The sequence below is a fragment of the Delphinapterus leucas genome, chromosome 5 (genome assembly GCF_059928025.1).
Source record: "Delphinapterus leucas isolate spDelLeu-1000000601 "Yukka" chromosome 5, BTC_Dleu_Yukka2, whole genome shotgun sequence".
NCBI classification, from domain to species: Eukaryota; Metazoa; Chordata; class Mammalia; order Artiodactyla; family Monodontidae; genus Delphinapterus; species Delphinapterus leucas.
Window position 1 is genome coordinate 35,994,621 of NC_143133.1, and position 27,697 is coordinate 36,022,317.

Sequence of the window (27,697 nt, forward strand, 5' to 3'; positions counted from 1 at the left end):
AAGCTTGAAATCCTCATTTGCTTAGGAAGAAACAAATGCAAAATGTCACCGGTCCTCTGCTCCAGAAAATCTGCTAGGTGTGAGCCAGCACTGGGGACTGTTAAGTCAACCAGCTGCAAGGAGCATCTCATCAGGAAATGCACCTGCCCCACTCTTGGTCTGAAATTGACGCACCGTAGCCATCACATCATTGCACTCCAGCTGGCATTCAGCTTGGAATATGCCAGAGTTCAGTTAGCATGTACTGTTACCCAACCCACAACAGTTCCAGAAAGCCATTCTGCAATGGAAATCCTGCTTGATTTTCATTCTGTCACACACTATTCTCTGAGCACCTACTCAGCCCCAGGCACTGTGGTAGATCCCGGAGCACAAAGCTGACCTGACCAGGTCCTGGCACCTAAGGAGTGAATGTTCAGAGGAGGTCAGCTCTGGGAGGGCAAGGACTTCTGTCTGTTGGGTGGTCCCAGTGCTGAGAATTGTGTTCTTCAGAGTGGAGGCTTAATAAGCCTTTGCCAACTGGATGAATGATTGCGTGGGAACAAGTCAGTAGGTGATGCCAGCCCAGCATAGCCAGGGTAGCCCTGTCAGGAGGAAGTACGGGAGTTGTGGGTACCCTGAAGCGGATTATGGAAGCTCCTGGGGGAGGAGACTTGTGAGCTGAGAAGAAGACTGTGTCCAGACTGAGAACAGGGCCTCTGGTCAGAGGGAGGCAAGGAGGCAGAACCCACATTGTTAGCAATCATGCCAGTCCAGTGAGATGCACAAATACACCTGTGTCTTCTGGGCCGTAGCTGGGTGTTTTCTTAATTGTGTTTTCTGATTGTTCATTCCTAGTGTATAGAAATGCAATCAATTGTTGTATACTAATCTTGTATCCTGCCACCTTGCTGAATTTATTAGTTCTAATAGTTCTGTGGGGTTTTTTTTTGGGGGGGGGCGTCGATTCCTTAGGGTTTTCTATACAAAAGTTCATGTCATCTGCAAGTAGGGGTAGTTTTACCTCTTCTTTTCCAATATGGATGCCTTTTATTTCTTTCTTCTGGCCTTATTGCACTGGATAAATCTATAGTATAATGTTGAGTAGAAGTGATGAGAATAGACATCCTTGACTTGTTCCTGAACTTAGAGGGAAAGCTTTCAGTCTTTTACCATTGAGTATGATTTAGCTGTGGGTTTTTGGTAGGTGCTTTTTATTTGGTTGAGGAAGTTCCCTTCTGTTCCTGGTTTGTTGAGTGTTTTAACCATGGTAGGGTGATATGCCTTTTCTGCACTGAGATGGTCCTGAGGATTTTGTACTTTGTTCTATTAATATAGTATATTAAACAAATTCATTTTGGATGTTAAATCAACTTTGCATTCCTAGGATTAATCCCACTTGGTCACGGTGTACAGTTCTTCTTATATGTTGCTTGTTTGTTTTTCTAGTATTTTGTTGAGGATTTTTATATCTATATTCATAAAGGATATTAGTTTGTAGTTTTCTTATAATGTCTTTGCCTGGTTTTGGTATCAGGGTAATGCTGTCCTCATATAATGAACTGGGAAGTATTCACTCCTCTTTTACTTTTTTGGAAGAGTTTAGCATTGATTCTTCTTTAATGTTGGGTAGAATTCACCCATGAAGCCATCTAGGCCTGGGCTTTCTTTGTATCTAGCTGTAAAGTTTGTTTAATACATAACAGTTTTCATCTCTGTTGTGGCATTACAGTTTTACCTGAATTGGAAAGGAATGGCTAACAGGGCCAGGGCTTTTAAAGGATAAATTTACATCAGATTTGCACCCTTTTTTTTTTTTGCGGTATGCGGGCCTCTCACTGTTGTGGCCTCTCCTGTTGCAGAGCACAGGCTCCGGATGCACAGGCTCAGCGGCCATGGCTCACGGGCCCAGCCACTCCGTGGCATGTGGGATCTTCCCGGACCGGGGCACGAACCCATGTGCCCTGCATTGGCAGGCGGACTCTCAACCACTGCGCCACCAGGGAAGCCCCTGCACCCTTTTGATATAAGGATGCATAGGCAGGAATGGTAGATTTTTTTTTCTCCCCAAAATCAGACCTTTGGCAGCATCATGACAAAGCTCCTTCCTTTCTAACCCATCTACCCACACCAGCCTTTGTGCTGAGCCTGGGTCAGCATCTCCCCTTTAATCTCATGGATGCTGTGAGGTGATTCTGTGGTCCCCTGTTCCAGATAAGGAGACTGGGGAGAAGGGAAGGTGCTCACCCAGAGCCATTAGCCAGTAAGTAGCGGGGGAGCGGACTAGCCTGGCCCCAGGCCCCGCAGGCCTTCCGTTGTCCCCTGATGACCAGAGAGAGTCACTGTGAGACTATTCTTTTTCTTCTCCATTTAAATAAAAAACTGTGCTCCAGAGCAGCATGCATTAGGATCAGCTGGAGAACTTGTTAAACCTCGCGTTGGTGGGCCCACCCCCAGTTTCTGATTCGGTAGGTCTGAGTCGGGGCCAAAGGCTTTTAATTTCTAACAGGCTCCCAACTGGAGCTGATGCTACTGGTCCAAGGACCACACTTTGAGAACTGCTGTTCTAGGGGAGGCATCCAGACTAAGTTAAAATTTAAAAAAAACCAATTATCCAGAGGCTGTAGGTGAAGCTATAAGAGACTGAATGGGACCTAGGGTGGATACAGCAGGCCTGCTTCTTGTCTTCGTTTTGGAGTGTGAGGGGGCCCATGCTGGCCTCAGAGGGGACCTGGTCACTCTGATGAGCCCGTGTTCAGAGAGGGCCACAGAATGAGTCTATGGCAGCTGAGCCTTAAGCCTTGGTGATGGCAAAAGGAGGTCTCCCACTTCCAGATCAAAATTCGGACAGGGGGCCACAAAGCCCTTAAGTCTGTTCAGAAAGCTTTCAGAACATATCCAAAGGAAAACAAAAACGGGATAATAAAGGTTTAACGTTTTCTGCGAACTCTGCCAGGTGTCAGTTGCTGTGCAAAGTGCTTTACATGTGTTAAGTCATCTAATCCTCATAGATGAGAGCTGTCATTGTCTCTACAGATGGGATGCTAAGGCTCAGAGAGGTCCAGTAACTTGCCCAGAGTCACCCAGCCACACAGGACCAGAGTGTGTGCTGAACCTGAGTCTCCCAGAGTCCCTAGAAGGCATCAGGGTAGTTTTTCTCTTTATGTAGATAGTGTAGTTGGAAACAAGAGGCCGTACACACGTGCATACGTGCATACACACACACACACAGTGCTGGACTAGAGGAACCAGGATTCCAGGTTAACCTCTGTCATTTCCAACTGTGTCATTTAACTTTTCCATCCTTAGTTTCCTCATCTGTGGACAGTGAGGTTGAGTTATTATCTCCGAGGTCACTGAAAACCCCACGATATCATTTGTCACTTCTTAGAAACCTTGCAGACAGCACTGGGAGTATTTAGATGAGTGTGTCTCTTGGTGGTTCAGTCGTATGATAATCTCAGCCCCTGTGGACTGCATGCTGATTGTGGCCAGGCCCTGTGCTAGGACCTTTCCATCTTTGTCTCATGGAATCCTACGTCAGACTCCAGAAGCCGTGAACTTGACCCCTCTGCTAGCTGCCTCCTGAGTCTGAGAGCAGTGACTCCAGATATATTTTAAGATTCAAGATTGGAATGTGGATAGTAACGTTTTGATATGTTAGCTTAAAAAATACCACTAATATGAAACAAAATCAAAATATACAGCTTTTGAATATCACCGAGTCTACTTAGAACTTTCATTGTGTGACAAATCAGTGCAGTGCTGTGGCTGAAGGTGCAAAAAAAAGAAAAAAAATGTCATTAGGAAGCACCAGTCTCAGAAAAAGCAGAATCTGAGAAACTACCATTATGAAAACATAGGACTCCTGGGTTGGGCCAGCTAACCTTGCCTGTGCAGGTCTAAATGGGTACAAGCCCCTTGGAAAGTTTGTGAGGTTTGGCCAGTGAACCCACTCCTGGGAAGGGAATAATTCTAAATATGCACAAAAGTGCCTGCAAAGCGAGGGTCAGTACAGCTGAAAAAACGTTGTTCACGTTTGTTCTACTCCCTCCAGTCTTTTTTCTCTCTGTGTGGATGAAATGGTTCCCTTCAAAAATTGGGACAATATTTTATATGCCGTTCCCATTACTTAGTAAATATACTGCATTAGTTTCCTATGGCTGCTGGATGAAGGGACCACAGACTGGGTGGCTGAAACGACAGAAACTTATTCTCTCGCAGTTCTGGAGGGTGGAAGTCTGAGGCAGTGTTGATTCCTTCTAAGGCTGTGAAGGGGGATCTGTTTGAGGCCTCTCCCCCAGCTCCTGGGGGTTTGCTGGCCCTTCTTAGGGTTCCTTGGCTTCTAGCTGCATCCCTCTGATCTCTGCCATCTTCACACAGTGTTCTCCCTGTGTGCGTGTCTGTCTCCAAATGTCCCCTTTTTATAAGGACACCAGTCATATTGGATTAGGGCCCATCCTGATGACCTCACTTTAACCTGATTACTTTGGTAAAGACCTTATCTCCAAATAAGGCCACATTCTGAGGTACTGGGGGTTAATACTTCAGCGTGTAGATTTTTATAGGAGGGCGAGGAATTTAACCTATAACATATATCAAGAACATTTTTCAACATCATTGAAATTTTCTTCTGACACTGTGGCTTTCAAATGTTTTTCAGCTGGCATGGAATCCTTTTAACAAATGAAATCTTGAAGTCCATGTGAAACCCTCAAGTGCAGGTTAAAGTTGGGGAGGGAGAGTGGTGCCCAGGCTTTAGAGCAGTTCAGAGGAGAGCAGGGCTGGCCTCTGCTGTTGTGTGTGTGTGTGCGTGCATGTGCGTGTATGTCCGGGTGTGTGTCAATGAGTATTAATTATTAGTATTAACTAATGGGATGGATAATAGTTAATAATTATCCCCATTGTTCGCAGAGGGGTGGGGAAATAAGTGATTTTTAATCTCATCTTTATCTGTCTTGTTCACATTTTCCATAATGAGCATGGAATACTTATTAATTAATTATATGTACTCATTAATGTTAATAACATTAATTAATAATTAAATTACGACTTAACAAGTTAATGCAACTCATGCTGAACTCGCAACAACCCAGCCCTGTGAGGTAGGTGTTACTGCTTTCATCATTTTCCCAGGTGGAGAAACTGAAGGCCAGAGAGGACAGGTAACCTGCCCAGAGACACACAGCTAACGAGGGGCAGCTAGCTCAGTCTGACGCCACAGTCAGCCCTTGAGAACCCTCCACTCCACTGCCGTTTCTGAGCTTCTGGACTGAGAGATTCCATCAGTGGAGTGTAGGTGAGGCAGGCTCTGTTTGTGCTGAGCATGAACAAAGTATTGGGTTTTGTGCTGTGGGATTTAACATTGTGTGTCCCCCTTTCATTTAACATTGTGTGTCCCCCTTTCATTTCAACTCAGGCACCCCCATTTTTTTTTTTTTTCCAGTACGTGGGGCTCTCACCACTGCAGCCTCTCCCGTTGCGGAGCACAGGCTCCGGACGCGCAGGCTCAGCGGCCATGGCTCATGGGCCTAGCCGCTCCACGGCATGTGAGATCTTCCCGGACCGGGGCACGAACCCACGCCCCCTGCATCGGCAGGCGGACTCTCAACCACTGCACCACCAGGGAAGCCTTGGGGCACCCCCATTCTAATCTGTGTTCAGTTGCAGACAACAGAAGCCACTCTCTTGGGTTCCTTTAAACAGAGGGGTGTCGCGCAGGGAAGCAGGTGCTGACAGCATGCTTGGAAGGTGGAGGAGTGGGGTTTGGGCTGGGCCTCAGGGTACCACCCCAGAGTTGCCCTCTGGGGAGCTGGGGGGGTTAGAAGCCACTGTCCCAGGGCTACAGCTGCAAGCAGAGAGGTGGCCAGACCCCAGGAGCACCAGAGCATCCCATGTCCTCCAGGCCCACACCAGCAGATGGGCACCTGGCACCAGCACCTGGTTGCCCATTTATCCTGGAGTCAAACCTTGTGTTTATGAATGATTGAATGAATTGAATGAAGGATGGAGTGTGAGTCCCATGTGAAACACTAGCCCCGATGGAGCTGAGAAGTGTAGATTTCAGCTTGCCAGCCTCCGCAGTTGACGTTGGCACGTTTGTCCCCCTAGGGGGTCATTTCCTCAGGGTATGAGAGAGTATGGCCAGACCTCTAAAGAGAATTTTGAAGAGCTCCTGCCTCTAATCTTTGAATGAATCACTGATGTCCTGGAGCAAAGGACTTGAAGGGTTCGTACTTGACATGCAGCATGTGCTGTTTCCCGGAGTGTGAGTCAACTTTGCAGGAACTGGAGCAGGTGTGTGGTGGTGATGGCTCCACAGGGCAGAGCCTTGTGTATTTCCTGAATCCCAGTGAAGACACAAGAAGTGCAGCCTAAAGCTGCTCTGGGACCTGTTAGGAAAACAGCGACAACACGCTATGTCTCAGCACAGATGGGTGAACCCACGGGACGGGCACTGAGAACACATGCAAAGCTCCTGTCTGTTCACATGGAGGAGCGTGGAAGAGGCGGGGCTGCACGGGCTGTGTTCTGGGGCATAAGATGGGGAGTGCCACCAGGCAAGGGGACAAGCAGCCCCTTACTCTGAAAGTGTGGAGTCGGGTGGGAGGTGGGAGGAATAGCAGTTATCCCTCCCTTGGGGGGGGAGAAGGGCCACAGAGTGGAGCAGAGGAGGCTGGAGGGAGCAGGCTGCGGAGTCAGGCCCGGTGGGATCGAGGCCCCCATTTCACCTCCTTGAGCCTCAGTTTCCTCAGCTGTAAAATGGGTAGTCAACTGAATTCCATGAGGTTGTTATGGAGTTTCAGTACAAAACTGTTTAAATGCTGAGTGGCTACATGGTTTGTCGCTGTTGTTTGGTTTCTGCAGGCTGTTCACGGAACAGAGCTTTCTGGGTGCAGAGGACCTGCTGTCATGTGGGTTCTGGTCAGCTGATTTGTTTGTTTTTTCCTGGGCCGGCCATTTCTTAGAAATCTAGTTTCTTTACCTTAGTTTGGCTCTTAACTAGTACTAAGTTTCATCAAAAGTAAGAAAAGCAAGCAAGAAAGGGCTAAGAGTAGGGGTGGGGTGGGGACGGCAGGGGCCCTTTCTGGCTGTGTGAGCATGGGCAGTGGCTCAGCCTCTCTGTGCTTCAGTTGTCTAATGTGCAAAGTATGCCAGATGAGCCTCCCTGTCAGGAGCTCGAGAGGGTTAGCGAAATGACTCTATGCAGACACTTAGCACGTTCTAATAGGTCCCTAATTGGTGCCTCCCTCATTCCTGCTCCTGGAGGGAAATATTATCACTGGGGTGCTGAAATAGGATCATTCCAAAAGTGCTTAAATATTCTCACGGTTATTTGGGTTTAAACAGACCAAAATATGGATTCATAGATGCCTGCAGGAAACCAGAGCACTTCCATAAGCATTGAAGGAATGGTCCATTCACTGTGTAATTTTCCCCCTCCTACTATTTCTTAATTCCCAGGACACCAGTCTCTATCACGGTGTTAGGTGATGATTTGAAAACGTTTGTAAGAATTTCTGTGACAGCTAGCAGTTCTACTGGGCAGTGCTTTGGGAAGGAACCAGTGGACTGGGCTTTCAAAGGTTTGGGTTCAAGTCCAGGCAGGGGTGGGACTTTAAACATTCAATTACTGCTTCAAATATTTCTTGCGTTCCTTTCTCTGTTTCTTCTCTCTTCTCCTCTCATTATGCATATGTTACAGCTTTTGTAATTATCCCACAGTTCTGGGATATTCTATTCTGTTTATCTCAGAGTTGTTCTTTTTTAATTTGCTGTTCACTTTGGAAAGTTTGTATTGATGCATCTTCAAACTCACTGATTCTTCAGCCATGTCCAGTCTACTAATGAGCCCATCAAAGGCATTCTTCATTTCTGTTACAGTGTTTTTGATCTCCAGCATTTTTTGCTCCTTTCTTAGAATTTCCATGTCTGCTGACATTAGCCATCTATTCTTGCATGTTGTCTACTTTTTCCATTAGTGCCCTTAGCGTATTGATCAGAGTTATTTAAGGTTTCAGTCTTCTAATTCCAATATCACTGCTATATCTTAGTCTGGTTCTGATGCTTGTTCTGTCTTTTCAAACTTTTTCTGTTTGGTTGTTTTTTGTTTGTTTGTTTGTTTTTGCCTTTTAGTATACCTTGTAACTTGTTGTTGTTGAAAGCTGGCCAGGAAGTATTTGGTAAAAGGAATCTGAACCGGTTCCCACAGAGGTTTCTACTCCTGGGTTTCTGCTGTGGTATGTTGTTCTCTGTATCTGCCTGTCTGCAGTGGTTTGCCTCATGACCTCGGTTCTCTGACGGATATAAGAAAAGTTACTGATTTTCAGTTTGTTCAGCTCTTGTCTTGTGATGACTCCAAAGTTCCTTACACACCAGACCAGAAACTAGAAGTTTGATTCCATTGTTTCTGTGTTCTCCCTCCTCCCTCCTTCCTTCCCTCCCTCCCTTGTTTTTCTTCCATTTTTCTTCCCTTCCTTCCTCCTGTGTAGGGGTCCCCTCCTTTTCACTGGGTGGAACTTTGCCAAAGTGGCCACAGGGCAGGTAACTGCACAGTATTGCCCTATTGGGGTTTCTCTGTTTTTTTTTTTTTTGTAGGGGAGGGGAGCTGGCATCCATGAGTGCAGGTGTGGCCTCTGTGGGTCCTTGACCGTGAGTCCTGGTGTTTCAGAGTCTGCAAATTTCAGAGGCCTCCTGTCCCTGAACTTGGCTGTACTCTACTTCTTTGGGACATATCAAGATGGACATGCTAGGACCAGGTGATGGAGGCTGTCCAAAGATCCCTGGGCTCTCCTGCTCCTGTTGAAGGGGTGTCCTCAGGGTCCAGCTGTTGCTTATGTCAGCTCCAGCCATTCACATGGTCTTGACTTCAGAGGTGACGATGCTGATTCTGTGACTGGGGTGACAATGGCAGGGGACGATGGCAGGTGATGCTGCCATCAAAAGGAGGGGGTGTTCTGACCTCCTAATACTTTTCTAGGGATTGAAGGGTGGTGGTCCTTGGAGAAATCTCACTACACCCTTCTTACAGCAGTTTTAAGGTGCAAAGGGCAGGTCTCCTCCGCAGCTGGTATGGAGATACTGAAAAGAGCAAGGGAGCAGGTGTCTGAGAGGAGGGAGCGTTGGGCTGGTGAGGCAGTCAGCATCCCGAGGTGGGGGCGGGGTGGGGCGGGGCTACTCGGTGCCGTGGTCCAGTGCCCAGCGCAGTGCCTGCATACAGGAAGTGAGCGGTGCGCTTGCGCTGAACAAATGAGGGAATGACGTGTTCATTCTGCTGAGCTCCTCTCTGCAACCAGCTACCCAAGGGCAAGGCCAAAGTCTTTGATGCTCATATCATGTCATTTTGCTGAGGGCCACATTTGACTATGGGGGGTACCCATCTGGCACAGCAAGGGGGCCAGCTTGCAAGTGAGCCAGACCCGCTATCCCGGGCACTCGTGTCTCTGTCCACACAGAAGTCAGTTCTTACGTAGTGATGCTCGGCTTTATGGTTGGGGGATTATTTTTACCAAGGACTCAGGAATCCTGCATCCCTTGAAGGTTCTCTTGTGTCCTTCTGCCTGAACTTTGTAATTGTAGACACCCGTGGGCTGGGTATGAAAGAAGCGTATGTGATGCTTTTACAGATCAGCAGACGTCCGGGAGGGGTCCTGATGTCGCCAAGCACCTGCTCTGGGCAGGCACTTTGCTTGATACTGGAGAGTCAAGTGAGTAAGACGGTTTCAAACTAGCTGAGAATCCGGCAGGGCAAGCAGACAAGGAGACGCGGCAATGGGGTGAGTTGGCAGGGGCCTCGCAAGGCATCCTCGGTGATGTGCGGACTTTCCCCTGAGGCAGTGGGACCACAGCAGGTTGACGTGTTGTTTGATTCTTACTGTTGTTGTTTTGATTATTTTCTAGGCAGGGGTGCAATGTGGGCTGACTCCTGCTTCAGGAGGCTTCCTCTTGGTGGCTGTAGCTGGGTGACTGGAGTCGGGGGGCCAGGGAGACTGCTTGGTAGTCCGCCAGGCTGCAGGTGGCAGGTGCGGGGAAAGGGAAGGATGCTAGAGGGAATCTGACAGGTGGCACCGTGGGTTTGGGCATTGCCCGTGAGGGGCAGGCAGCAAAGTCAATGGTGGGAGGAGCGGCCCATGCCTGTGTGTCCCCCTGAGCTGGGGTTTGTCCAGTAGATAAGTCCATTCTTTTCTCTCCACTTGCGGAAACAAGTTTGCCACCAGCCGGGTTCCCCACTGTGGGGACGAACTCCCAGGCCCCAGGCTTCCCTTCACCCCCTCCTCTTTCTCTGTCCCTCTGAGCTCCATCCACCACACCATCCGCAGTGCGTGGCTCCGGGGTGTAGAGTGCTATGTCAACACGTTTGGAAAAACACACCCACAGGAAACTGGTGCTGGCCGGTCCTGTCCCCATGGAGAGATGTCCCTTGCTGAGTACCTACTGTCTAGGACCTTCTCAACAGTGACAGCTCCACTTCACAGATGGGAAGACCGAGGCCCAGGGAACTCAGATCACAGACCGCAGACCAGAGTGACTGACTGGGATTTGCATCCATGTCTGCCTGCCTCTTTTCTAACTGCATGACCGCAGGCAACTTACTTACTGTTTTGGGCCTCGATTCCTCCATCCACAAGATGGGGGTAACAATAGCACCTGCATCATAGTCATTGGGAGGCTTAGATGGATTTGTCCTGTAAAAGGCTGACCGTGGTGCCTGATGAGGGGCATGTGCCTCGCTCTTCTTATGCCTCGTCCCCTGGAGGAGAGGAAGGTGGGGGAGTGTGATGGGCATCTTCAGGCTCTAAAGGGCCTTCTGTGTGGCGGGGGAGCGGGCTTGTTTGGGGCAGCTTCCAGGTGCTGGAAGGCACTAACAGCAGAAGTCCTAAGGAGGCCCTCTTTATTTGTGTGTCTGCGTGTTTTGGGCTTGAAATAGGAAGTGCTTTCTAAAGTAGGGATGCCCTGGAGAGCAAACGTTCTCATTGTGGTGGCGTCTTCCTGTCCCTGGAAGGACTTTCAAGAGAGGCTGGAAGGCCACGTGTGGCAGCTCCCACAGGGGAATGGCCGGGAGGAGGTGACCTGTGGGGCCTCTGGGTCCCAGGGTCCCTGCTCACTGACCTTGTCTTTGTTTGCATTATTTTTTCATCACACATTGAAAAGCCCTGTTTCTGGGCCACTTCATGGCCTTCCAAGTACTGTCATAGCCATTGTCCCAGTTGGCCCTTACCAGTGTGCCGGTGGGGTCGTGCTGGTGACCTGACCAGTGGGAGTCTGAGGCTGCCCGCCGAGCTTCCCCTGCCAGGGCCCGCAGTCTCTGCCCTGCCACCCCAGGGCACAGCCCACACCCCCTTTCTCCTCTGCTTACCCCCTTCCTTCCAGAACAACCAGCTTTTCAGCAAACCCAGATGTGTGGCTTTTTAGTGTGTGTGTGTGTCTGTGTGTGTGTGTGTGTGTGTGTGTGTGTGTGTGTGTGTGAGCCTCAATTTCCTCATCTCTTAATCGGGAGAACAACCTTTGCGCTGCCTGCCCCTGGGGTCACTCTGTGGTTTGGCTGCAGTGAGGTGGACCATGGCGGGCATCTGGTAAACCAGACTCAGATGGGGCTCGCCTGCAGTGACTTGGGTGGCTCTGAACCCCTCTGAGCCCAGTTCCCTCGGTGGAACGATGGGAATGATGATCCCGTCAGCCTGTGGGCCTGCTGTGAGCGCACCTGCTCAGAGCCTGCCGATTCTGTGCTTCCCTTTGTTGTTGATAACAGGAATTCTGAAGCACCCAGGCCTCCCCGAGTCATTGGAGGCTCCAAGGAGCCTTCACAAGATGCTCAGGACCCCTTTTGGGGAATTCCGACATGGAGGCTGGAGAGGCAGGTCTGCGCATCTCAGAAATGCTTTCCTTGGACATTCAGGGTTTCCCCATCCTCGTTGGAAATGCTGACTAGTGCGTGTGGTGTGTATGGGATGTGTGTTGTGTTTGGAGGGTATGTGTGTGGTGAGTTTGTGGTGTTTGGTGTGCATCTGTGTGTGTGGTGTGAGTGTGGTGTTTGATGCCTGTGGTGTGGTATGTGTGTCTTCGTCAGCTTGGGCTGCTATAACTGAACTCCATAGACTGCATGGCTTAAACAACAGGCATTTATTTCTCACAGTTGTAGAGGCTAGAAGTCCAAGATCACGGTGCCAGGATGCTCAGGTTCTTATGAGAGCCCTCTTCCTGGCTTGTAGACAGCTGCCTTCTTGCTGAGTCCACACCAGGCAGAGACTATAAAGGCACTAATCCCATTCACGAGGACTCCACCCTCACGATCTAACTTTTTCCCAAAGGCACACCTCCTAATACCATCGCATCGGACATTAGAATTTCGACATACGAATTTTGGAGAGAGACATTCAGTCCTTAGCAGTGCGTATGTGTACTCACTTCTTTGTGGTGTATATGTGTGGTGTGTGCATTGTGTGTGTGCTTCTGTATGATGTGTGCATTGTGTGTGTGCGTTTGTGTGGTGTGTGGTGTATGTAGAACATTAACGGAAGCCACCCCTCCCTGTCACTAGAGGGACCCTCAGATGTTTGTTGGGTGCAAAATGTATAACCTGAACTAGAAAAGGAGGTCAGCACAGCACAGGCCCTGTGGTTGCAGAGTCCGCGGCTGGGAGACTTGGCAGCAAGGGGCTTGAGTCCCAGCTCAGTGGGAACGGGTGGCCCTTGGTGTAGGGAGGAGCTTGGCAGGGTCTTGGCTCCGGTGGCCCCTGGGATGAGAGGGTCCTAGGTGAGGGGTCAGCCAGCCCAGGCAGGGGAGCCCAGCTGCTGTGATGAATGACATCATTGGCCTGGCGGTGGGGGCCGTGGGAGCCGAGGGCACCCCAGTGAGCTGGGGCCGGGCCCGTGGGGTCCGTGTGGGGTGGTGCCCACCCCACAGCCTCTACAGCTCAAGGCAAGCTCTGCTGACTGCCAGGTGGGCTCAGGGGAGTGGTGAGTTCTCCTCTCCCCACTGGGCCCCCCCCTCCCTGTGACCCCAGGCAGGCCTCTGATCTGTCTGGGCCTCAGTTTCCCCATCAGTAAAGTGATTCTGTCTCCTGTGGTGGCCCCAACCCTGCTGGACTCGTGGTCCTGGATGGTGGCTGAGAGTCAATCTGGTGAGGCTTGGGCTGCAGGGACACCCTGACCCTGCCTGTGGGGCGGAGAGGGCTTCCGGAGGAGGTGTGGCCGGAGTCGAGTGCTGGGCACAGTTAGGAGGTGGCCCTGTCAGGCAGGGAGAGGCACGGGCTGAGGACGGCAGGGGACGGCAGGTGTGGCTCACGGGGGCCACCACTGGTTCAGGCCGGGCAGTGGATCAGGGCCCAGCACAGAAGGCTGCTTTCTGTGGCCATGGGCACTGTCCCCTGCAGGTTGTCAGCAGGGAGTGGCGAGGAGGGTCATCCCACTGCCCCTGGAGCCTGGGGGGGCAGGCAGTGTGCAGGCCAGGAGACAGGGGAGGCCACAGTCAGGCCAGCGGGATGGCCAGAGCCTTGGGAGGAGGGGACACCTCTGAGAACTGGTGGGAACAAGGCTTGGTGGCCGGACACTGATGGTCAGGAGCCCCGGGGTCAAGGTGAGGACCGAGCCGCCACACAGAGCGCTTGGAGCAGGGCCCAGGGAGCCGAGCGCTGCCAGATGTGCTGTTCTGTCATCATTTCTAAGACGTGCCAGCTCCGGGCTGCTGGGGTCTGTCGCGGGACGCAGAGGCCCCGGCACCGTGGCTGCAGGCTGCCTGCTCTGGGGTTAGCCGTGGTGCCAGCCCTGGCGCCCACACCACCCCTGCGTGGCCCGCTCCACTTCATGGCTCGAGAGTCCTGGGTGAGGAGAGCACAGAGGTTGGTGGCGGAGCTGGGCTGAGTGACTGAGCCCAGCTCCTTCTGGGTCCTATTTATAGCCCTGAGGCCCAGAGCCCACAATGTGTGTTAGGAAAACCCGACTCAGCTGACTTTATTTATTACATCTCATGAACTTTTTTTTTTTAACTCCCACTGACTATCTTGCACCAACACTGTATAAGAAGAGTCTGGACAGGTAGCACCTTATTAATTTGCTGTAATTGGAGAATGAGGTGTCCTAAGAACGTTAATATTTTAGGCCTTGCAGGCTTTTTACGTATTAAAGGTAATACTGAAGGTAATAAAAGTAATTATTATTTTACTCTCTTATTTTTTGGGGGGAAGGGTATGGTAGAAAAATCTTTGCTCTCTTTTCATTCTCCTATCTGCGTGTTTGCCTTTTGCAGAACACCGTCTGCCGGTTTTTAGTTTCCTTCTGCTCTGGGCTGGGAGAACAGACAGCGCAGCTTGCTAGCACTGTGTGTAAATCATGAGATAGTAGGCTCTGAGTGAGGGGCAGGGGATTTGCCTGTGGTGTGGCGTGAGCTGGCTTATTACTGATGTGAAAGGAAGCAGGGAAAGAAGCAGGGCTCAGTGCTGAGAAGCTGGCTATCTTAAGTCATTAAACAAAGTGCTGAATGTGTCCCACGAGTGTTTTTCCCTTCATGCCCAGTGTATTCCTTTCCGGTGTCTGCCATAAAGAACTTCCACAAATGGAGAGGCTTAAAATGACAGAAATTTACTTTCTTACAGTTTTGGAGGCCAGAGTCCAAAATCTGGCGGTGTCAGTGGTGTCGGCGGGGTGCTGCTCACTCTGGAGGCTCTAGGAGAGGACCCCCCTGCCTCCTCCAGCTGCATCACTCCAGTCCCCCCTCTCTCTTCACACGGCCTTCCCTTCTGCGTGTTCTCTGCTCTGTGTCTCTTTCAAGGGCGCATGTCACTGAATTTAAGACTCACCCTCATCGTGGATGATCTCATCTTGGGATCTTTAACTTGATTACATCTGCAAAGACCCTTTTTCCAAATAAGGGCATATTCCCAGGTTCCGAGGAATAGGATGTGAACATGTCTTTCGGGGACTATCATTCAGCCCACTGTGGTCCTCATCAGCCAAAAGCTGACCCCTGTTGCTCGGGACCTGCTGCCCAACCAAGCATCCTCAGAGTTGCACTTAAATTCTGTCCAGGGCCAGCATCACCGGTGCATGGTGTGGTTGTAGAGGCCGTCAGGGGGCTTCACTCTTGGTTTAATGCTCAGTGTCGTGGTCATGAAAAGCTGAATAGCTTTTGCAGCAAGACCCTCGCATTTCCATTTTGCACTGGGCTGCACGTTCTGTACCTGGCCTTGACTCTGTCCATGGTCTCTAGGCCCCATGTGGTCGGGCAGTTTACTCCCCTTGTCTCCCTCTGCCAGTGACTTGGGTAATATTTGATAGAGGTCTCAAATACCCTGTTTACTATTTCTTGCCAACGCCAATCCCAATTCAGAGTTATTTTATGTATTCATTTCCGTAGTCGCCTCCCTGGCTAGAAAGTTCTATGATGGCTGGGACGCTGTCTGGCCCTCCATCGCATCCCAGGGCTAGCGCAGGGCCATGCTGAGTATAACTTCTGGAGCGCACCTTCTCGACTCTTCTCTCCCCGTGGTGTGGCATCGAGCAGTCACATCTCCTTGCTGAGACTCTCGGGCTTCTTGGTCAACACTGTGCTGTACCGTGTTCCGTGGGGTGACAGAGGTGTAGCATCCAATACACAGTGCTACTGGCTGTCACTAGGGCCTGATTTTAATGGCTTTGGCTTTGACACCGTGTGGGCTGTGAGGGCAGCCCTACCAAATGGAAGGTCTGGGGTCCCCCAGGGAAATGTGAGTGCGGGAGGGGCCGTTAGCTTATCAGGGCATCCCGTTGGCCGCCTGACCAGCTCAGGCCTGGCCAGGCAGGCACAGAGGCCTGGAGGACCGCAGAGCACCATGCTTGGCTGTCACCTCCTCCAGGGGCTGTGCTAACTCCCCCAGGCTGGCTTGGGCACCAAAACTGGGCCCAGAGCTAACAGTTCTGGGCAACCAGTGCTGTGCTAGTCCTTGGGGTGGGGAGGGAACCACTAACCTTTAGGGAGTCTAAAAGCCCAGTTTTCAGAGTGCGGCCCTTAGACTCTGCTCCTGAATCACCTGGGTGTGTGGATGAGACATCCAGGTCCCCTGGCCCCCTCCCCACAGGCCTCAAGCTTTGAGCTCTGTGCTCCCCCAGAATCCTGCCTTTGAATCAAGCACCAGGGTGACTGAGGCTCAGTCACACTTGCAGATCGAGGTCTATAGTTGCTTAGATGGCATAGTCTCATCTTGATGAGGCCAGGACTGGACCAGACAGAGCTACTCAACGAGGGCTGGTCACCTGGGAGCCTCACCTGGGAGCCTGGGAGACATGCAAATCAGATTCCTGGGGGTGGGCCCAGGACTCCGTCTTAACAAGCTTCCAAGTGATTCTGCTGCAGCCCCTGTTGGAGAAGCCCTAGGTCAGTGTTGTGAATGGTGGGGCATCTTCGGGGTGAGCAGGTGCCCGGATCAGGGAGGGAGGCATCAGCAAACGCTACCTGCCATCGTGTTTGAGTGCCCCAGGCAAGGGGGCGCCGGCCCCTCTGTCTCTGCTGACCTGGCTTCCTTCCTCCCCCAGGGCCCCAAGTGATGGTGGTTTACACAGGGGAGGAGCCGAGCCCTGCGGGTCTGATTAGCACGGTGGAGCTGGGAGCGGCGCCTGCTGGCTGGCGGGAGTGAACACAGGCTCTCAGCGTCTCAACCTGAGAGGAAGCATGTCTAAGAAAGGCCGGGGCAAGGGCGAGAAGCCTGAGATGGAGGTGGACGCCGTGCAGATGGCCAACGAGGAGCTGCGGGCCAAGCTGACCAGCGTTCAGATCGAGTTCCAGCAGGAAAAGAGCAAGGTGGGAGGGAAAAGGGCCTCCTGGCTCAGGTGAGGGGTGGGCTGTGAACTCCCGGGGGACAGACTGCCCCCGAGGTAAGTGTGAAGGGTGTGTCCCAGGGCTGGGGTGGGGTTGGGCGCTCCACCTCTCTGAGCCTCAGCTTGCCTCACTTTAAAATGGGTATAACATCAGTGGTGGTACAGAGACCACCTGGATGCGAATCCTGTCTGCTACCCGCCCCCCCACCCTGACCGTCCCCGACATTTGGCTCTGATCTCGGACAAGGTACTTCACTCTCCACACTGTAATTTCCCTCACCTGCAAGATGGGATCATAACAGTACCACCTGATGGGCCGGTGGGCAGGAGTAAGGATGTAAATACGTATATCAAACGTAAAGCAGCGGTCCCCAACCTTTCTGGCACCAGGGACCGGCTTCGTGGAAGACGGTTTTTGCATGGACAGGGTCGGGGGGGAGGGTGCAGGCGGTAACGTGAGCAGTGGGGAGCCACGGGGAGCGCCAGGTGAAGCTTCGCTCGCTCTCCCGCCCGCCGCTCACCTCCTGCTGTGCGGCCTGGTTCCTAACAGGACTGGTACCGGTCCACGGCCTGGGGGTTGGGGACCCCTGACATAAAGGGCTTGATTTGAAGCCTGGCTCTGTGATGGGAGCTGTTTTGCTCTCGTAAGGCAGGTATGAGCTTTGGAGCCAGTCAGTACGATGCCCCGTTGGGTGCCAATCAAAGTGTCAGCGTGATGGGCAGCCAGTCACGGTGGGAGGAGCCCAGGCTTCCTAATCATTCAGACCTGGCTTCAGACCTCACCTTGACCCCCGACTGCCTTCACGATCTTAGACAAGTGACATAAAGTCTCTGAACCTCTGTTTTCTCACGTGTAACATGGCATCATGATAACCACCCAGTTTAAGGTTGTCTTAAAGATCTTAGGTAATGTAAGCAAGAAAAGCCCATCCGGTGCCTGGGCGCTGCCCCAGTCCTCCTTGTTGGTGTGGTTCTGACTTGGGTGGTTTGAGGGCAGAAGCAGGCGGGGTGGAGGTGCTCTCCTAGCAGGGTGGAGCCGCCATTCGTATGAGAAGAGAAGGAGGACGGGGTTTGGGCTTGCTCCTAGGGGCCTGACTGAGGGGCTGGCCTTATACCCCAAGCCGTGAAGGTACCCTCTGGCCCTGCCCACATCACCTGAGGGAGGGGAGGGGCTGCTTGGGGGAGGGCGGCAGGTGTCTGGTTGAGAGCTGGGACTCTGGTAGCAGCTGCAGTGCTGAGCGGGGTCCAGCTCCTGGGTGGGGAGGGGCTGGGGCTTGGTCCTTGGCTCTGACCCCAGCTCAAGACAGCTACATGGAGAGCAGAGGCAGAGCCCCCGACCTGGGATGATGAAGACTGGGCTCCTGGAGCTTGGGGACACACGTGCTGCCTCCCATCCCCAGACACTCAGAGTTCCAGGGCCAGTGCAGCCAAGGTGTTTCAGCACAGTTGCTGGTGGTGCCAGCCTGTCCACCTCCTGTCCAGCTCAGGGAGGATTTGCCTGCCAGGATCCCCTGGGTTGTCAGCTGCACAGCTGGGCCTAGAGGGGCTGACCAGGCAGCAGCAGCAGCTGTGGTTATGGGGAAAGCCGCACAGCCAACGTCATTCGGCCAGGTCTCCGTCCCACCTCCACCACCTAACTCGCCTTGAGGCCTTGGGGCAAGCCAGGGAGCTGCCTTATGCCTCAGTTTCCCTATCTGTTAAATGGGGACATCTGATGTGTCTGCTTCCCTGGGTTGTTTAAGGAATAAATGAGAGAGTCATATCCGGAGCCTGGGCACTGCCTGTCACATGTAGTTGCTCAGCGGTTGGCAGACGCTTACGCGTCTGCTACACAGGCCACACCAGGTACCTTAGAGGGCCTCCTGACCCTCATAGTGACCTGTGAGGTCAGATATGGCTTTCCCCACTTTATAGGTGGGCAAACTGAGGGTTGGAGAGGAGAGGTGGCTGGGCTGCCGTAATAAAGTACCACAGACCGGGGTAGGGGTTCAACAGCAGAGATTTATTTCCTCACAGTCCTGGAGGCTGGGAGTCTGAGGTCAAGGTGTGGGCAGGGTTGGTTTTTCCTGAGGCCTCTCTCCTGGGCTTGTAGACGGCCGCCCTCTCCCTGTGTCCTCACATGCTGTTCTCTGTGTGTGTCTGTGTCCTAATCTCTTCTTGTCAGGGTACCAGTTGTATTGAATCAGGACCCACCCCCATGACCTCATTTAACTTAGTAACCTCTTTTAAGACTGTCTCCAAATACAGTCACATTCTGAGGGTCTGGGGGTTAGGACGGCCACTCAGGAATTTGGGGGGACACAGTTCAGCCCATCACAGCAGGTGCGCACAGTCACAGGTCACACAGGTGTTGGCACTGGGTTGGAAGCCAGGCCTACAAGAAACCCAGTCTGTGCCTCCCCAGGCACCTCCTGCCTCTACGTGCCCTGGCTGCCCGTTTGCTCAGCCCAGCCACCCCGTGGCCCTGCCAGGGGCCTTATCCAGGCCGCCACTGGGAGAGTTTCTGTTCTCAGAGAATTCAGCAATGTGCTTACTGGCTGGTATGAGAAACATAAGTGTAAACTTTGTGATTGCGTTTAACCGCTGTTTCTATATGATCTCATGATAACTGTTGCTGATGTATTTACAGTGTTGTTACTTTAGCAGAGGAGTCCCCATTGAACACCGCAGGGCGAGGGCATGTGGGGAATGTACCTGTTGGTTCATCCACACATTCATCGAGCCCCCAGCCCCCCGCCCCGTGCCTGTGCTCTGGGCCTGGGCTGGGCGTTTGGAAGTGACTCAGAAACGGCCCGCCCTCAGGCAGGCTGGGTGCTCATATACTCAGGGAGCTAGCCGGATGACAGTACTTGGCATGTTGCACCAGAGATTTTAGGAAGCCATGCAATGGTCAGAGTGGCCCAAGAAAGTTTTGCAGGGGTGGTCTGGAGCTGGCTCTGAAGGATTTTGCTGGCTGGCACAAAAGGGAGAAGGGTTCACACAATTCCAAGTGTCTGGCATCACCTGGGAGTATGCTCAGCACCAATCAGGGTGCCAAGGCCACTGGGGCAGAGACCCTGACTTGTTGAGGCCCATGGCCTGGAGTGGGTGGGGGCAGAGAGGGCAGTGGTCAGCACATGGGCCTAAGCCAGGCCATGAAGGTTCCGGCTGCTGCCCACTGCTCACCAAGCTGGTGATTCATTCGTTCTTGCAATGAGCAGCCCACCCTGGTCTGGATCTACACTGGGCCAGGGACTAGTCCAGCTACAGAAGTGAATCAGGCTTCATCTTGCCCTGCAGGGGCTGCCGGCTGCAGTGGGTAGGCCGGGAGAGTTGGAATTTGGGTGTGATCTGTGTGGTGATGGAGGGAATAATGCAGGGCTCTGGGAGCCCAGGGGAGGCCCTGACCCAGTCGGGGAAGCCTTCCGGGTCTCCTGGAGAATGGAGGGAAGGTGAGGCACAGGGACCAGGCAGAGGGACCAGCTAGCCTAGGAGCCGGCACCCACGTGGCATGGGGGGGGGAAGGCCAGTGCCCCAGACCCGCGGCCACCCTCATGCCCCAGGGAGTGGATGCTGTCATTCATTCTTTACAAAACTGCCAGGCCCCTCAGCCTTTCATTCTTTCCTTTGCTCAGTCCGTGGCTAGTTATTGAGCACCTACTGTGTGCCATGCTGTGTCCCAGAAGCTGGGTTGCCCTGGAGGTCCTCTCCTGGAGCTAGTATCTAATAGGGGAGGTAGGGAACGAAGGCCAGGAGATTAACATGTAATATTTATTCCATAGTGAAAAGTGCCAAGAAAGTAAAGCAGCAGAAGCTGGTGGAGAGTCGTGGGGCTGCAGTGGGGGTGGCTCTTTTGGGAGGTGGTCGGCAAAGGGGTGCTGCAGAGGGTGGGAGGGCAGGTCCTGCAGAGGCCTGGCTGGGAGCATTCCAGGCAGAAGGGCCGGCTTGGGGAAAGGCCGCAGGCGGGAAGGTGCCTGCATGTCTGAGGTGCAGCAGCCAGGGACGTGGCTTGAGCTGGGTGGTCAGGGAGGAGGACCGGAGAGCCATCAGCCGGGGTCAGTCCTGTGGGCCGGGGAGGACTTGGGCTTGTATGCTGGATGCCACAGAGCCCTCGAGGGTTTTTTTGGTTTTCTTTCGTATTTTTACATGTATCAATTCAGTCATTTATATCACTATGAACACTATTTTACACTTTGGCTTATAATCCAATACTACTTTATTTTGTTGCTCAGACTGTTCTAGCTTTGGCCACGGGAATCTCTTTCAGTTGACCGCTGTGCTCCTTTGCACCCCATCATTGTGACATTTATTTATTAATTTATTCTTGGGTACACCCTTACTTTCCAGTCCTGTAAGGTGCTCCAGGTTCGTCTTGTATATTCCCTGCCCCAGTCCTAGAGCCACTCATTTCTCCAAGGAGCCCTGGTCCCACTTATTAGAGAATGGCATGAGAAACCAGGATCTGGGCACTGGGTGTGCTCACCGCTGCTGGCATGTCGTTGCTTCTAGGCTTAGCTGACAGAGCAAGGAAGTGTATGCGTATATACTAACCGTGTATGTATACATATCTAAAATATTTCTAAATGTAGCATCTATACGTATATTAAGTTAAACATGAGTTCCTACCGATGTCCCCAGGCTAATCCACCAGCACCTGGATCCTCTGGCTTCCTCCCCTCGCTCATCTGTCCTCCCTCCAGCGGGGAGGGCCTGACCCCACCACCCATTTACTTAGTTATTCAGCACTCTAGTGGTTTCAGAACGGTTAACCCGCACCTGTGGATTCAGAGGGCAGTGGAGGGAAACCTTCTAACGTGTGTGTTCAGAGGCCTGTGCTGGCCGCTGGGAAAGACTAAAGGGCAAGTGTGCGGGGGCAGAGGCAGGGCGATGGGTGAGAAGCTGACTGCCACGGTCTGGCAAAGGGCTGCTGCCGCTGGCTCAGAACAGGGTGGTCGCAGGGAACGGGGAAAAGTGGTCTAGGCCTGGAAGTGGAGACCCAGTGCTGACAGATGGGCTGAGGAGTTGGGGAAGGAGCCAAGTGGAGGCTGACTTCACTGTGCCCACTGGGGCGCTGGCGGTGCTGCCTCAGAGTTCTCCAGGCCAGCCCCTCCCACCTAGATGCCTGCCCTTTCTTGGTCACTTTGCTCTTGCCACATTTAGAGTCCAGATGCTGAGGCAAGGCTGGTAAGGGCCCCTCTCTCCTGCTGCACCTCTGGACTTGGGGGCGGGGCACAGCTTGGAGGCAGCTGGCGAGTCAAGTGGCACATGACTTTCGTAGACCTGCTCCACTCAATGGAGTAAGGAGTGGGTGCTCTGTGCCCAGCAGGGGCTACCCCCGCCTCACTGTGCCACACCTGGCTCATGGCGCCTGGGCTCGGCCCTCAGCTTTTCTAGGCAGAGCTGGTGGGACCCAGCAGGGCCTTCTCCCGCAGCCCATCCACTGCTAGCCTCCCTGCCCTACACACGGGTGTCACGTGGCCCATCTCAGCTGGCCCCCTCTGCCCCTCCCAGGGGCAGGCCCGGCCTCGCCCAGGCTGCCGTGCACACAGCTCTGCTCACGCTGGCCACATTCCTCCTCCCTTTACTGCCTGGGACCAAACTCCCCTTTATCCGCTCATCCGCTTTCAGCTTTCCTCCTCCCAACAGTCTTTAAGGGGCAGCTGTTGATAGCCTTGTTTCACAGGGAAGGGTCAGGAAGCTCTGGGAGGTTTGTATAGTCAGGGTTCTTCAGAGAGAAAAAGAACCAGTAGGAGAGAGAGATGGAGAGGGATTTGGTTTTTTTCAAGAAGGTGGCTCACATGGTCATGGAGGCTGACAAATCTGAAATCTGCAGGGCAGATAGGCTGGAAATTCGAGGGAGCATTGATCTCACAGTAATGAGGCAGAACTCCTTCCTCATTGGGGGACCTCAGTCTTTTCTCTGAAGGCCTTCAACTGACTTGGTGAGGCCCACCCACATTATACAGGGTCATCTGCTTTACTCCAGGTCTACTGATTTAAATGTTAATCACATCCTTAAAAATTCCTTCACAGCAACATCTAGACTGGTGTTTGGCCGAATGACCTGGTACCACAGCCCTGCCCAGTTGACACGTAACATTAACCATCTCGAGGTTAAGTAGTTGCAGAGGGAAATGCACTCGTCAGTGCAGATTCGGATTCCGACAAGATCCCAAATCACCGTCAGCATCCCAGAAAGTTAAAACAGTGTTGCCTCCTTAGAAGGAGAATGCCAGAAGCATTTAGTTCCTCCCTGGGGAGATCATGTTAAATATTTGAAGTTCTGGCTTCCTGGCACTCAATCCCTTAGGAAGAGGCCAATTCTAGCTCTTGGGTGAGATGAGCCCTCTGACAGGTCCGGTCCTTGTATTATTTCTGTGATTATGCGTGTTTGATGTAAGGAGACATTGATCTTGTATCTTTGCCTGGCCAGGTTTATTTGCTCCTTTCCCTGCTGTTATGAGTAAGGATTTATCAACCCGAGTGACATCGTAAAACTCCTCACCTAAAATTAATTTCAGCATGTTGGTGTTCTATAGACTGTGGTCTGGGGGAAATGTTGCCACCTTGGAAGCAGCTCATCCATGAGAGACACATTTGTTTCTGTTCTTCGGAGATTGCTGTAATTTAGAAAACGAATGGGTTCCTGTGGAATGTGTGTAATTGTGTGATATTTGAAATAAAAAGATCGAATAAAGCCTTTTGGAGTGTTTGAAGAAGACACTCCCTTGGCATATTTTACAAATAATGTTTTGTTTGCTGAATAGACGAATACCTTCTGGTGGGGTTAGCAGCCTGGCACCTGCAGACCACTGGCCCTGGGGCCAGGCACCTGGGGGTGAAGCCTGGCTCTGCCCCTTGGCAGCCCCTCATCCCAGGCAGGTCACCAGCGGCGCATCTCTGATGCTCGGGTGCCTTGTGGCAAAGCAGTTACCTCCTTCCTGGCTGCTGTGAGAGCTTCATGTAGGGGGAAGGGTCACAGAAGCCCCCAGCCCGGGCAGGAGAGCCACTCAGCAGTGAGGGCACCTCCACCCCTGCCCCTCTCTACGTCCACCTGCTCGGCCTCCTCTAACTCCAGCGTTCAGGGCATGGGCACTGGAAATGTGTCTCTGGTTTACAATCTGTTCTGCTCTGATGAGACAGATGATTTCTGCGCGGCATATTTTGTGACTGATAAACTGCCCTTCCTCGTAAATCTCCAAATTGGAAGGGATGTCAAAGCCTTACTTTCCTCTCCAACACCCTCAGATGTTTTTCCACGGCTGGGAACATCTCAACAAAATAGCAGAGAAGACTCTGCGTGGGACTGATGGAGGTGGCGGGAGGGGGAATTGGAGTGCGGGGACCGGGGGAGGGTCTCAGGGGCCGGTCGCACACGAAGGGACACGGGGAGGTGGCGGCGGGCCTGGCCGGCTCCCCTAGCCCGGACCCTGACTGGCTCTCCCCCCACGGCTGCAGGTGGGCAAGCTGCGCGAGCGGCTGCAGGAGGCCAAGCTGGAGCGCGAGCAGGAGCAGCGGCGACACACGGCCTACATCTCGGAGCTCAGGGCCAAGCTGCACGAGGAGAAGACCAAGGAGCTTCAGGCGCTGCGCGAGGTGCTCATCCGCCAGCACGAGCAGGAGGCAGCGCGCACGGCCAAGATCAAGGAGGGCGAGCTGCAGCGGCTGCAGGCCACGCTGAACGTGCTGCGCGATGGTGCAGCCGACAAGGTCAAGACGGCGCTGCTGGCCGAGGCGCGCGAAGAGGCACGCAGGGCCTTCGACGGCGAGCGCCTGCGGCTGCAGCAGGAGATCCTGGAGCTCAAGGCGGCACGCAAGCAGGCGGAGGAGGCGCTCAGCAACTGCATGCAGGCCGACAAGGCCAAGGCGGCCGACCTGCGCGCTGCCTACCAGGCGCACCAGGACGAGGTGCACCGCATCAAGCGCGAGTGCGAGCGCGACATCCGCCGGCTGGTAAGTGCGCTGCCCTCTCCCCCCCACCGGCTCGAGTGCGTACCTGACCTTCCGCACACGCAGCCCATCCTCCCTGCACACACACACCCTTCTCTTATGCACAAGCAACTTGTCTTCCCTGCACACATGCAAGCCCTCCTTCCGCATACACGCAGCCCATCCTCCCTGCACACATGCACCCTGCTCCCTCTTACACACAAGCACCTTGTCCTCCCTGCACACATGCAAACCCTCCTTCCGCACACACGCAGCCCATCCTTCCATGATGCATGCGCCATGTCCTCTCCACAGCAAGTGCCCCAGTCCTCCCTCACGGAGCAATAAATGCCGAGTTTTGGAGACCCACTGTGCTCCAGGCATGGTTCTAGACCCTGGGGTTCCAACAAAGCCCCTGCCATCCTGGGCGTGGAATGGGAGCTTTGGCAGGTCTCTCCTGTCTCTGGAAGACACCTAAGAAATTTAAGGACTGGAGGCAGAAGGACCAGGTGTTCTTTTTGGAGGCCTGGTCCAGCTGTCCATCCCTAGACTGGTCACCAGTCAGTGACAGAGCATCAGTTCACAGCTTAACAAGCCAGTACCAAGAATGGCAGAAGAGATGCACTGATTTTAAATGTCTAATGCATAGAAAATCTAAGCACATACCGATACTAAGTTCTCAGAAGTATTCCCCAGCCCCTTTTCCCTTTGTGTGTGTAGGGGCGGTGTTATCACATAATAGGAAGAGAAGGCTTTGGAGAAAGTCTCTTCTGGGTGTGAATCCAGACTCCCTCACTGGTTAGCTGTGTGAGCCCAATCAAGTTGCTTACGGTCTCTAAGCCTCTGGTGCCTCACCTACAAAAGGAGGAATAATCACGTATCTGTTACAGCATTACGAGAATTAAGTTAACTAAAGCATCTATCCGGAGCTTATAGATTGTGTAATAGAAGACATGTAAAATATGTTCCTCTGTTACAGGAAATGTATATTTAAGGTAAATAAAATGGGGAAAAAACAAGTATTTGCACAAGAGACAGACTGAGCTTAATTTAAAACGAACCAAGGACTTGGTGTCTGTTTCCATTTCAGTGCCAAACAGAAGTATCCCCAGCTCAGGTAGTCTCATTGTGTGGGGGCCACTTAGGAGAATAGAGTGAAAAGAATAAATGTCCATTTCTCCAGTTCTCCACGCATTTGATAAATGTCCCTCGTCAGACAGGCCTCTTGGCAACGTGTTCAGAAAGTGGCCTGCGTTTTGTTTCTTTGTCAGCTGGATTGGATTAGAAATGCAAGAAGGCTTCCAGGCTTCCACTTACACATTTAACATGCCTCTTAAGAAACAGTTAAGAAGACAAGGCAATTATGGTCAATGTGGGGCTATTGGACACATTCTTTTAGACCAGTTAGGATTAGGTCTGAGAAGACTCCCCCCTCCCCCCAATACACAGGGACTTAAAATCTGGAAGTTATTTCTCTTTCATATACAAAGTCTGTAAAGTGCTCCACAGAGTAGGGTAGGCCACGGGGCCTCTTACCTCTCCCCTCAGAAGGGGCTCTGGGATGTGGCCATGGTCCTCATGGCCCCTCATGCCATGGAGTGCCAGCCATCACATCTGCATCCCAGGTTGGCAATAGGAGGGCAGATGAAGGAGGGTATGGTCTTCATTTAAAAGCACTTTTCTTTCTGGAGGTTCTATATACCTCCACTTCCATCTCTTTGGCCGGAAGTTACTTGCTCAGCCTCACCCAGCTGCAAGGGGAGCTGGGAAATGCATGGCAGCTCCTAATAAATCCTGGTATGGCACTCTGTTCATTTCCTAGGGCTGCTATAACAAACTCCATGGCTTATAACAACAGGAATTTATTCTCTCGCAATTCTGGGGTCTAGAAGTCTGAAAACAAGGTGTCAGCAGGGCTGTGCCCCTCTGAAGGCTCCAGGGAAGAATCTTTTGTTTGCCTCTTCCAGGCTTGGGTGGTTGCCGGGAATCCTTGGCGTTCCTCGTCTTGCAGCTGCATTACTCCAGCCTCTGCCTCCACATGGTCTTCTCTTCCCCACGTGGCTGTGTCTTGTCGTCTTCTTATAAGGACACCAGTTACTGGATCTAGGGCCCACCGCAATCTGTTATGATTTCATCTCAGTTATATCTGTAAAGACCCTATTTCTAATAGGATCACATTCTGATTTTCCTAATAGACATGAAATTTGAGGGGGACTCCATTCACCCAACTACAGGTACCAAGGAGGAGACGAGAATGGATCTTGGGGTAGCAGCTTCTTTTTCATTCTTTGATGCTCCAAACTTTGCAAATGAAGTAGAACTAACAGAATTATTCACAAATTGGTGGGTTCGTTGGGAGCTGGCTAAACTGAGGTTTTCACTGAGACGAGTGACTGCTGAGAAATGATTAGATTCTGTGCCTCTGGGGCTGAGAGAGGGCATAGTGAGGGCTTTGCAGGGGCTGACCTGAGTCTGAATCATGGATCTGCTTCTGACTAGTGTGTGGGCACATTCACCTCTCAGGGCCTCAAGCTTATCTGTAAGATGGAGTAAATAATGTCTACTTTGAGAGTCTTTTGAAGACTGAGAGAGAGAGTGTCTCTTAAGTACAAATGTAGTCCCGAGCTCACACTAGCATGTAAGTAAAAAGTAATAGCCATCATCCAGACTGTTGTTCTTTCCCTAACTGTATGTCAACTAGAATCTTATGGTTGCAAGTGACAGAAATTCCACCTCAGACTAGCTTAAACCATGAGTCTGTCGGCTCTCATGACTGAAGTAGCAGGATTATCCTCAGGCATAGCTCCAGTGGCACTAACGATGTCACCCCGGACCCAGGTTTCTCAGGCTCTGCTGTGTCCCCTGATGCGTCATTCTCAGGCTCTGAGCTCTCAGTGTGCTGGTGAGATGCCACCACTGTGCCAGACCCCACATCCTCACAGGAAACAGCCCAGTTGATTTACAATGTTGTGTTAGTTTTTGCTCTACAGCAAAGTGAAGCTGTTATACATATACATATATCC

At 52.3% G+C, this 27,697-nt stretch overlaps 1 protein-coding gene across 3 annotated transcripts in view; it reads left to right on the top strand.

The window, feature by feature from the left end:
* JAKMIP1 (janus kinase and microtubule interacting protein 1) overlaps positions 1-27,697 on the top strand; it is a 79,607-nt gene that overhangs the window by 18,027 nt on the left and 33,883 nt on the right. For 2 of the 3 annotated variants that reach the window (XM_022567047.3, XM_089911640.1), the window contains exons 2-3: positions 16,485-16,749; positions 24,204-24,698. In XM_022567047.3, coding sequence (XP_022422755.2) covers positions 16,621-16,749; positions 24,204-24,698 — 624 coding nt within the window. In that variant the 5' untranslated portion in view covers positions 16,485-16,620. Of the gene's footprint in view, positions 1-16,124; positions 16,750-24,203; positions 24,699-27,697 lie in introns of those variants that run through there. The other variant, XM_089911639.1, reaches the window with a different exon arrangement.